The 12,403-nt window shown below is 43.1% G+C and overlaps 1 protein-coding gene across 4 annotated transcripts in view; it reads right to left on the bottom strand.

Annotated features, from left to right (window-relative positions):
* Positions 1-518: 518 nt before the first annotated feature.
* The window catches only part of USP6NL (USP6 N-terminal like), a 149,807-nt gene continuing 137,922 nt past the window's right edge, over positions 519-12,403 (bottom strand). For all 4 annotated transcript variants that reach the window (XM_082619795.1, XM_082619796.1, XM_082619794.1 and 1 more), the window contains one exon: positions 519-3,858. In XM_082619795.1, the coding sequence (XP_082475921.1) occupies positions 2,447-3,858 (1,412 nt within the window). In that variant the 3' untranslated portion in view covers positions 519-2,446. The remainder of the gene's footprint in view (positions 3,859-12,403) is intronic.

Below are 12,403 nucleotides of genomic sequence, written 5' to 3'. Positions count from 1 at the left end.
AGTCTCCACACCATGAAGGTCCTCACCAAATGTTTTTTATAAATATACTTAGCCTACTTTATGAATGTTATTTCATCTTTTATCATTATTTCACTATTTATCTTTTATTAAAAGATAAATTTGAAAGAGTAAAACTGTACGGTGGCAAAATGACTCTGAATTAAATTTTCCTACTTGAAAAACTAACAGATCTACATTTTATAACGGGGGAAGACTGAAAATAATACCTTATCACTATTAACAACGGCTGATTAAAGCAAATAAAGGGCAGGTGATGCGGTTCTAAATACAGAACTACTGGAAATTAGTAAAACATATAACATAGAACTGTGATACATATAAAGTCATGTAGGCAAATGCTACGCAGCATCTACTCAGTTAGAAAGGAACTAGCTTTAGAAAAATCAGAGATGCCATCTGAAAAAAGCACATAAAAGACACAAAACAAAATATACTTATTTAGCATGTTAAAAACAATCACATCAAAAAAAGTATACAGATAAAAAAGTCATAGGTGACGTAAGAAAATAGTGTGTGTGCATATATTTTTTGCATATATATATATATATAAATCTACAGTATTTACCACTGTTGATATATATATATATTTTGGAACAGCTCTGATGCTGCTATCATAAACTAAATTGTACAGCTTGGTTTATTACAAGTCACAGAATCATGGTTTAAAATTGGAATTCACATCCCCAGCTACAATTTTATATACATTTATTTCTAAGCTTCCACATGATCTGAACCAGGAACCTGGTGGATCGGAGTTTCCGTGCAGTGTTTGGCTGCTAATACACTGCATTTGTTTTGCCATTTAATAACATCATTACCAAGTTGATTAAAATTATATTAGGCTCATTATATACATAAAAATATTGTCACATTCACTAGCGAAACAAATGTTACTCTCATTTTAAAAGACATACTTCTGTACCTTGAAAGCTTAAAGCCCCAACTTGCAACAAGAAGAACCATCAATGTTAGGTTTTCTTTTCCCTATTGTTCAAATAGGATCAAAGTAATGTTGAAAACAAGCTCTCCAGTGAAACCCAAAGGCATACTTTCTTGGAGTGCCCAAAACTTGGTCAGTGTTTTGGTCATTGTAGTGTAACAGAAGATTTTGAAAGACATTGCTGATTTGTTACCATGAACCTGAATTTTTCACTGAAACAACAACAACAAAAAAGATTTTTGAAAGTATGAGAGTCACGCTATTAAAAAAAAAAAAACAACAACAAAAAACCCACCAAAATCTGAGGTTCCTAGTAATAATTAGGATCATTTTTTACAATTTTACACAGCGATAATTTAATGGCCTACGAGCAGCAATATTCACTGACTACATTCTTTAAAGAAGAGGGCCAGGAAAAGATCATGTAAATGCCTCCCCAGGGCCCTCTACGGGGAGACTCCACAGTCATTTAAGGGGCAGAAGAGAGAAGTAACCATATTGTTAATCTTGTTTTCAAATGAATGTAAAGGAATCTGTTCTGCTGCCCCATGTGAGTGCTTGATGATCAGTAACTTGCAGCTTCTCCTGCTGGCATCTGCCGGAGGGCTGTGTGTACACTTCCTGGGCATCTGGCAAGGAACACTCTGCTCTGAGCTTTGCGAGGGTCAGACCAGAAAAAAGGGCACAGACGCACAAAAGCTGATCTCTCGGTGAACACGGATACATTGCGCGCTGCACCTTTGGTCATAAAATTAAACTGCCCCGATTTTAAGCACCATTAAGTGGTTAGCCTTTCTCGCCGATGTCTTTAATTTTCAGATTGAAAACTGAATGAGCAATTGAACGAGAAAGCTGAGCATTCCGTGAGATGCTGAATTAAGCCAGGGCAAACCCTCAAGTCAGTTTAGGACCTGGGTTAAAAATATAAGGGGAAAAAAAAAAACCGTGACCAAAAGACAAGGTAGGGAAAAGAAGTAGAATAAATTATTCCATGGATCTAGATGAAAAGTAGTTGGGTTTTTTTTTTTAAACATTTCTTTAGCTCTGTGTTCAAACGTGTATGCGTAGATGCATATGGTATCTATTAAAAGACACGTACACTACACATAGCCTTAAAAATATCTATTCTACAGTTTTTCAGTGCTTTGTATCACTACTCAAAATAGAATGGACTAACAGAATACAAATATTCAGATTTTGGAGAAAGATATAAATGAAACTGTGCGTGCATCCCTAAATACTATTGCTATGTTTCCAGGTTAAACTCTTTTTAACAGGTTCAGTGACGATGCAAGTTAAAAGCTCATCTTAAGCAGCATCTAGGTGGGGATGAAATCACTTCCATATATTCTTATTACTGACAAACACGAGAATTGTGCGAGTTGTTCACAACTGTATAAAATACTGCTTTGGCAATTATCAACATAGCAATGTAGGTTTCATATGGTTTCTATTCTCTCGTCTGCAGCAAGTACAGATCAATTCTCACAGCAATACTGATTCCTGGATAGAGAGTCCATCCCGATTCCTGTAGTGATATACTGGAGGCGAGGGCCCTGAATACTGATACCCAGATGAACTGGCATCTTCCAGAGCTGGGGAAGTTCGATACCGCACTGGACTATCTACTGAAACTGCAGGGAGGGTGTGGTCCTGATAGGGGACGTGTTGAAAGGTGGGGTATTTGGGTAAACTGCTTAAGTGGCTACGGTTGGCATCACGAGTCCACGACTGTCCGTGCATCTCCGGTCTCAATGCATAACCAACTTCCGACCATTTTCCGTTATCTGGCAAACAATCCACTGGAGGAAGGAGGAATTTCCCATTCTTTGGTGACCCTGAATTGCCCGAAAATCCCCCAGCACCAATATCAACAGGGAGAACTTCTATTCGACTGGACGGCTGAACCAGAGGAGTTGGGCGGCTGTAAGATTTCTCTGGAGAAACATCAGTCGAAAAAGTAGAACCATAAGGTCTCCGGGAAGGATTCACTGGTGTCCCGTGGGGAAACGGTGGAGACACAAAGCTGCTGTTAGCAGCAGGGATGCGTTTTGGAGAACTGCCCTGGTAAGTGGGGGGGTCACTGTAAGATGGGGGGTGCACCACCCCTCGATCCTCCCCATCTAACTGGGATGGATATTTTGCATAACTCGGAGGCTGTATTTTAAACGTAAACATGTTCGGGGTTCTAGATGGACTGGAGCTGGGCTCAGCGTGCCTCCTTGGGCTGTGAGTGTAGGCCGCGCCCATGGGGCTCTGGGAGCGCGCCCTCTCCAGCGCCTGCTCCAGGGCCGCGCTGGCTCCGTCCCCGGGCACGTTGTCATACTGCGAGGCGGTGGAGCCACGCTTCCCTTCGTCCGCATCCAGCACCTTCACCTTCTGCCTGACGCTGGGGGCCCGCAGATCAGCGGAACCGGGGACGGTGACTCTCGGTGTGGGGTGTGCGGCCCGACTTCGGCCTTCAATGGCATACTTTGCGGTTTTCTCAATAGCTGAGATATCTGACGGCTTATTCCATTTGGGCACAAACTCCTTCCTGATGTGTGAAGTGGCGTTGCTATTCTGGTTAGCGGCTGCGTGGTTATACTGCCTGGAATTGTCCTGTGGACCTGATGGAAGTCTCCTTTGAAAATCCACCTCTTCTTTAAGCTTTTTACTCTCCTCGTCCACCGACTTCCGCCGCAGCTGCCGTGCCCTCTCGGGGGTACCTGTTCTACTTTGATGGGGAGGGGAATGCTCGTGGGCTTTGTAAGGTGACGAGCCGCTCTCTCTCCTGCCGTCCAGATGTGGACTTGACCTGCCCACACTTCTCTGTCCGTTGCTCAGGTGACTGATGCCAGCTGATTGAGATTCGGGGGGAAGTCCCAAAGGTTTCTTTGGAAATTCATCCTCTTTACCTAAAGGGAAAGATCAATTCATAAGTGACATAAGTGCATGAATAAACGGTATCAAATGTAAGAACTACATCATGAATAACTGCTTACTTTTCATGCGTGCACTCAAGCACATGCATATACATACACAGACACACAGAATTTTAGTGGCTTAGGAGAAGCATTTTTTAGAGAGATTCATACTAAGGCATACCAAAACTCAAAGTCTTATTACGCAATGTGCAGATGGGAAAATTTTATAACCTTATGAGTAAGGATCATACAATTGTGTAACATATGATTCTTATATTTTGTTAAGAGAGTTACCTGCTTTTTCATGAATGAGAAGCTGATATTCTCATTTCTATTCCTAAAACAATCCTGCAGGTCAGTAGTTCAGTGTCTCACCGCTACATTCCTTCCACTTAAGCATACCTCAACGAAAACAGTTCTGGAATCTCAGTAAAATGGTTCTTATCAACCTCAAGCAGGTCTGCCAAGTTTAAAAGTTAACTGATGACCAACTGTGGTCTCCAAGTTATCCCCAAATAGCTTATTACTATTCTCTCAAGTACCTTCCACCGTATACAAAGAAACGGCATTCTCTATTTCCAAATTACTACTCTAAGAGGGTCCTACTTTAAATGCAAAAGAAAAGGGAAAAAGAATAAAAAAGAAAGAGAAAATCATATTAGATACTTTTTGTTTTACCTTTTAAATAACTAACATGGGAAAACTAATGAGGAATTAAAGGAACGTGCAATAACTTGGGCATTTTGTAAACAGTGTTTAAAATGATCCACAATATGGACTCCACTAAATACCATCCTGAAAAAAACAACAGACTCCACTTGTAAAAATTCCAAGGCTTAAGATGTATGTTTTTTTTTGTCTTCTATTACTACAAAACCATACATTCTCACTTAAAAATAAGTCCTTGCACTCTTCAAATGCTCAGCCACCCACCCACCTAACAAATGTTTCCTGAGGAAAGCCATGAGCCCACCAGCTGTGAGCAGGCGGACACCGCCTCGTTTTTATGTAGCTTACGGTCTAGGTGATGATAACTGTATTATTTACCCACACACCATAATTTTCCTTAAGATGTTAAACTAATTCAATGAGCTTTTCTGTGGGAGGGGAGGGGGCAGAGTATGGTGGCAATGCGATATCCTTTAAATAGTTAAGCCACCAGAGTAAGAATTACGGAGCTAAAGAGACTTTATGCTTTTCTAATTCAGTGGTCTTGGCATAATCCACAGGGTTCCTGCATCGTTCTATAATAAAGACGTTTTATGATATATGGACAGACTATTTTAAGTGATAACCCAAACTTGAAAATGCTTGTCATTGAGAAAAGTTTTGTTTATGAATGTTGCATGTAAAATAGTCTGGAGCATTCCAGTTCAGCCTGACTAGCCTCATATGAAATATCTGGAATTGAGGTGAGAAAGCTGACTCAAATGCAGCCCTAGTCCAGAATATTCACAAGTAGTCATTCAGCCTGTCAGGTTAAAAACGAACAATAAAAATAAAATTAAAATCTATCTGGTGTCCCCCAAGTTTTTATCAGCTCTACAAGTAGTTATCCATTTAGTCCCAAGGAAACATGAATTCCTTCTTTCCTGTAGGAAAATAACCGCAACAAACACAAATTATCTGGAAGATATGATAGAAAACCTGAATGCAGGAATTTTCTTTTCGCCTCCACTCTGACAACTCTCTAAGCGCACAACACAGTACTCGGACTGGCCGATTGATATTCCATCACATAATAACATCAGCCTTTTCAGGCTGGCGTGTATGAAACCTGATGGAAAACATAACCATTAAAAAGAAAAGGAAAACAGTGGCTCCTGGAGAGAGTGCTCATTCATGCCTGCAAGACGCACGTTACAGGGACAGACAGGATCAGCTGTAGAGATCCTCACGCTGAGCCCTCCAAGCCGTCCCACGTCCCCACCACTCGATGGCTCCCGGCAGCCTGCAGAGAGCCGCCAACACTCTACTTCCCATGAAATCATTCTAAATGTTTCTAAAAATTCTCCACAGCGGTATTAAAAAAACAAAAAAAGAAGAACAGATTTCAAGCCGCCCGGCTGCTGCAGGTTGCACGCCTTCTCCCTAGAACACCGTCAATCAGTGGAAGCCTCACCTGCTTCTCTCGGCCCAGACCCTGCGTTGGGGTTTCAGTCTTTATCAATTCACAAGTCACGAAAACAGTTGCTTGAAATTAGGTTTTTCGAGGGTTAGCTATCTGCTATGGTTTAAATGTCTGTGTCCCCCTAAAATCCACGTTGAAACTCCCCAGCGTCACCTCCATGTAATGGTGTTTGGAGATGGGGTTTGGGAGGTAATCAGGTCACAGGGTGCAGCCTCGTGATGGGATTAGTGCTCCCACCCTCTCCACAGTGGAGTAACGGACAGGGCCACCAAGAGAGGTGGGATCTCCTGGGTTTTTCCTCCCCCCCACCAACCGCGGGGACTGCAGCCACAGGTCCCTCTGTGTTGTGGTCGACAGTGGGGTGAGGAGTGGCCCTGGCAGAGCAGGAGGAATGCCCAGCTGGAGAGGCAGTGGTCAGACAGGGGCCTCTGGACCCCGCGCGGGGCAACCCACCTCCTTCTTCTGTCACGCCTGCCCAAATGCACCAGAGGGGGCGACACTGAAGAAGGAAGGAAAGGCCGGTACCTGATTAATGTGAGTGACGTGCTGGGCAGGGCCTGGCACGTGTAGCCCTGGGACAGAGCCACACGCCCTGTGTCCTCTGAGGTGGACGGGGCACCAGAGCAGGGGGCGAGTCACCAGAGACTAGACGTTTGCTTTTTCTCTTCTTCAGCAAGGTCTGTGTCTAAAAACCACCTCCTTGTTAGGGGCTGAATTGTGCCCCCTCAGAATTCCTATGTTGAAGCCCTAACCCCCTGAACCTCAGAAGGTGACTGCATTTGGAGATAAGGCCTTTACAGAGGGGACTAAGGTTAAATGAAGGCCGCGGATGGGCCTCTTATCCAACATGACAGGTGACCGTATAAGAAGAGGCGATGTGGACAGAGACACACACAGAGGGAGGACCACGCGAAGACACAGTGAGAAGGTAGCACCTAAAGCCAGGAGGAGAAGAAACCAACCCTGCCCTCACCTTGATCTTGGACTTCCAGCCTCCAGAATCATGAGAAGATCAATTCTGTTGTTTAAGCCACTGTCTGTGGTGCTTTTGTTATAGCAGCGCACAAGGACTAAGACACCACCCTTCAGTCTACATCCTAAACCTCAAAACTGATTTGCTTTACTGAACACAAATTTTATGGATTGCTTTTCCTGTTAGTGAAAAGTCACATATTTCATTAGTTATGATCCTCTGCTTTTATGGTTCTAGGACATTTTCAATGTCAACAATGTAATGAAACCAACTACAGTAATTAAAATTTATTTTAGGGGCTTCGCTGGTGGCACAGTGGTTGAGAGTCCGCCTGCAGATGCAGGGGACACAGGTTTGTGCCCTGGTCCGGGAAGATCCCACATGCCATGGAGCGGCTGGGCCCATGAGCCATGGCTGCTGAGCCTGCGCGTCCAGAGTCTGTGCTCCGCAACGGAGAGGCCACAACAGTGAGAGGCCCGTGTACCACACACACACACACACAAATTATTTTACAAAGCCAGGTCAAAAAGACAACTGAACACAATAAATGTGGAGGGTGGACACAGGCAGTAACAGACCCACAGGGGTAACTCGAGTTCTGTTACTTCACAGATTCTTGTGATTTCCTATGGAAACGCAGACATTCAGCTGTAGCTACTTACTGATGCTGCTGCTGATAAAGGGCATCTTTGTAAGTGTGGTACCCAGAAGTTAAGCAATATTCTAGGTTTGGAGTAACTGAAACGCAGTACAGTCGGGTTTAATAAGGACTGATGCAATGGAAGAAACTTTTTAAGAACATTCTACAGTGGTGGTGGGAGGGAGAACATGAGGGGGAAGAGGTACTAGGGGAGAAAACTGAACATCACGTCCTATTCCTGTATTCTAATGTCCACAGATTTCCATCCTGAAACCCTTTGGATACATAAAAGGTCCGTATCAGTAAAGACTAATAGAACACAGGGTAAAAGGCAGGATTACAAAAATAAGGCACATATTTCTCAGGAGAAGGAATAAAAAAGTGAGAAGGAAGTAATGGACTGAGGTGGTAATTTCATGCCTGAAACAAAATGGAAAGGTATGTGTCATCCATACAAGGGAGTTTTAATTTTTCAATACAAAGGGTAAGAAAAGTACTCACCTTACACTTAACACTACTTTATATTCAAGTCAATACACGAATTTCTCTAAGGAAGAGACATTAATATTCTATGCATCTACACATTATATTAGAATTAAAAGAAAATTTTAGCATGTTCCATTTACTGAATGGTCAAGAGGCCAAAATCCACACTGGGAAAAAAAAAACCTGTGACTGTTCTAAAATATCAAAAAAGCAGCTTCTTAAAGTTCTTTCATGGTAGCCCATAATACATTTCCCTTTCACCTTAGCAGAAGATAACCTACTTAAAGTGCAGTCCTACTTATTTTGCAGACCTTCCTATAGCATCTAAAATATTAACAGAATTACAAGTAAGGTTTTGACAAAAAGTCCACTCATTCATACGTAATTAACGTGAATTAGAGTAACGACATACATTCAAATAGTACCAAAACATAACGGTTATAAATACCCAAGATCTACGTAGCTATGAAACTAGATATAGCAGGGTTTGGAGAAAAAAAAAAAATCCAGTGCAGACAAAAGGACATTGCGTCTAATTAATTCCTGAATGTCAATCTCTCACTAGGAACTAGGATTCTGTAAGAGGTGCATGGTGGATACCTCGACTGTACAAAGACATTTAAAGGATATGGTCTCTTTGCCCCCATAAAGATTACCAATAAGCATGGAAGAAAGGAAAGTAATTTGAAAAAGGCAGTAGACAAGGATATAAGTAGGAGCCTTCTAAACTGGAAGTGCTTAAGAAACCTAATTCTTCCCAACTTTAAGGACAGTAATGCAAGTTAGGCAAGGAGGCCTTGCTTGGTAAGGGTAAGCTCATCCCCCGGTGCCAGGGCCGGGCCGCAGTGCTGGGAACAGTGCCAGGCTACACCTACTGTCCATAGCGACCTGGGACCAGGGAGCAGGGTAGGGCCACCAGCAGTTGCTGACTGATGACACACGGACTCTGCCACGTCCAGTTTATTCCTGTAAGTGACCCAACCCCTCTGAACAGGGCAGCTCCTCAGCGATTCAAGAGCGAGCAAATGTGCACTTGCTGTTGGCATCTCTAAGGGTCCTCAGGGCCACCGTGACCGTGGGAAGGGCTGTCTCTCAAGAGGAGGAGTGAGAAGGGGGTGGGAAGGAGAGACCAGAGGGGAAAAGAGGGGAAAAGAGAGAAAGAGGGGAGAGGAGGAGGGGAGGGAGAGGACGGGAGACAGAAGGAAGGAGCGTGGAGGGCAGCAGGGCCAGGGAGGCCCACGGTGGAGCATCGCCCCCCAGAGGCCGCTGGGGCCCGCGCGTCTGAACGGGGACCTGCTCCTGTTTCTCAAAAACTGAGCAAGGGGCTTCCCTGGTGGCGCAGTGGTTGAGAATCTGCCTGCCGATGCAGGGGACACGGGTTCGTGCCCCGGTCTGGGAAGATCCCACATGCCGCGGAGCGGCTGGACCCGTGAGCCATGGCCGCTGAGCCTGCGCGTCCGGAGACTGTGCTCCACAACGGAAGAGGCCACAGCGGTGAGAGGCCCGCGTACCGCAAAAAAAAAAAAACAAAAAAAAACTGAGCAAGGTCGAGTGTCGGCAACCACAGCACCAAAACCCGAGGGCCCTGCGCCTGGGGGAGCTGACCTCTGTGTGTAAGTACAAAAACAAGAAGAAAAATCTACCCAACGTCGTTGTAAGGCGATTCTTCTGTGAAGATTAGTTATTGAACTTTCCCTGAGCTGAAGCTGTACTAGGCAGACCCTCCAAGAAGTACATATCGTCATATTTTCATATGCTAATAAATATCCTCTGCCCTTTCCCACAAAAGTAGATCCAAATATCATTAAACATTCTTGTACAATCTCTTCATATACACCTCAACCTACTCGAACTACCTGTCCCCCAAAACACACACTGCTGTACTTGGCCTTTGTTTGGTTTAAGTATCTCCTTTCACCCCTAAGCAACTGAGTCTAAAAGATTCAAGCATAACTGATGTCAAAACAGATGGCTATAAACAGGCAATAAGTACTAATAAATATTATCCACACTTTCATTCTGGACTTCTTTTCGGTAGACATAACATTGTTTTTGCTCACCCCACTCTAGCTCCCTGCCTAAAATTGTGTTCTTCCCTTCTTCCCCTGAAAACCAGGAGTTTAAATGATATTTTTCACTAGTGTTCCATTATGTGAGTGGTGAGTATTTTTATGCCAGTGCCAACAATTAGACTACTCTGCTCAAAAAAAAAAAAAAAAAAAAAAGGAACTATAGCTTGATATATTTCAGGATAAATGCATAAATGCTTATAATTTTTTCTTAAATAACTTTTTTCCTTGAAAAAAAAAAAAAAAGAAAAGCCACCGAAAAGAATACTCCTAAGCATCCCTAAAGAAATACGGGAAAGAGAGTCTCAAGCCCCTTTGGGCTGGTCCATCTCTGATCTTACTCAGGTCTCTGTCACCACCCAGTGGACACCACACGCAACTACAAGTCTCACAGACTGCCTCCGAAGACATGAGCAGCTTTCTGCGCCCAAGGAGAGACACGTAACTACAGGAAAGCGCTCTCAATGCTCTTCCCTGTGAGCAACTTTCTACTTTTAAATTTCAACAACAGAATACATGTACTCTGACTGTTCTAACGGTTTTCAGTGAGAAATGGCGGGGGCCACTGTCAGGAAAATTCTTCTGGGACAGAATCATCTTATTCCTTTTTCCAGATTAAATATTAAGTCCACTTGAGGTTTCAAATATTGTCACAAAATTACTGATTTCAAATTTATATCTGAAAAATAGAGCAGTTTTATTTCTGTTTAATGTACTATCAGCCAGAAGAATATACAATTCAAACACTATTACAGCTTTCAACAAGGTGATCAAAAGAAATACAGTATGCTTTCAAAATTATAGCTATGATAGTTTTAAAAAATCCAAAAAAGTTATTGTAGTTAGGCTCATAGGCTGGACTTTCTTTCTAGCAGATTAAACTTCAAAGATAAGGGAAGCTGAAAGGATACAATTATTTAACACATTTATTTTTATAAACCTCTTTTAATGCCACATAAATTCAATAGATCTTTGTGAAATAACTTAATTTTTAAAACCTGTACTGTGTGTTTCCTAGGGTTTCAAGTCACAAACACAGTACAAACTGCTGTGCATGTGTAACATCAGTTTCCACTATACAAACAAATAGAAGTGAAAACGCACTCAAACCCTCAAAAAGTGAGACAGAACACATAACTAAACTGACTTGTCTGTGTGTGTGGTCGAGATACAGAAAGGTTCCATCACCTCCAAAAACTGCCTCCCGCTAACCTTTTGTAGACGATAGGTTTTTATATCCTAAAAAACACATAATAGCTTCATTTGTTCATTAAAAAATATCGATTGAATGCCTACTCTATGCCAGGCACTACCCTAGGTGCTGGCGACATGAAGACACGGTCACGGTCCTCCAGGAACTTACTGTCTAGTGCAGACATCAAACTAACTGACACGGGGGTGACGCCCAGTGAATGAGTGTGGGGACAGATGCACACGCGGGGCACGGCACGCACGGTTCTAGCACAAAATACCGGTGACCAAACTCTGCGGCTTTGGGGAGGCGGGGGAGTGGCCGAGTCTTCAGGAAGGAGACAAGGCTTAAGCCAAGCCGTGTGCACTCAGCAGGGTGGACCGGGTCAGAGGCCCCGGTGGTGCGGAGCCCCCTCACCACGTTCCCCCTTAACCGCCAGCATGAGCAGAGCAACATCAACCAGTGTTCCTGTTGTTATTTATCCACCCCTCTCCTTTTATCCCCACCCTACTCTCCATCCCCTTTCTACCATTTCCTAGTAAAAGATCTTACAAACGACTGATACCAGGTTTCCGCATGTGTAAGATGAGGACGAGTACTTTTTCTTAAAGTTATTTTAAGGATTAAATGAGACAGTGCATGTGGTATGTGGCAGAGAGCAAGCATTCAATACATACTAGCTGCTAGTTAGATGCTAAATCATCCCATTCCATTACACAGGTTTTGACATTTTATTCTCGTGTTTAAATAGTTCTATTATATACATATATTTTTTTCTTTATGTGTCTTTTACTAAAACTTGTCTTAAACTCTTTTTAAAAGTAGGCAAGACATTTATAAATAAATGTTGGAATAGCAAGAATATAGTTTATAACTGCTGTTCCAAATACATTCCCTGCTACAGGAAAGAATTAGTAGAAAAGGGACATCATCACACTGCACGAGAAAGGGGTGACCTTCCAGAGCAGAGGTGATGGTCTCGCAGGGCCCAGGCCCACACTCCATTATTGCTGTGACGGCTTGTTTTCTAATGAATCCTGAAGAC

Source organism: Mesoplodon mirus, assembly GCF_964341445.2.
Source record: "Mesoplodon mirus genome assembly, chromosome: 4".
NCBI lineage: Eukaryota > Metazoa > Chordata > Mammalia > Artiodactyla > Ziphiidae > Mesoplodon > Mesoplodon mirus.
The sequence above is the reverse complement of the archived record's forward strand: the minus strand, read 5'-3'. Positions and strand labels throughout refer to the sequence as shown.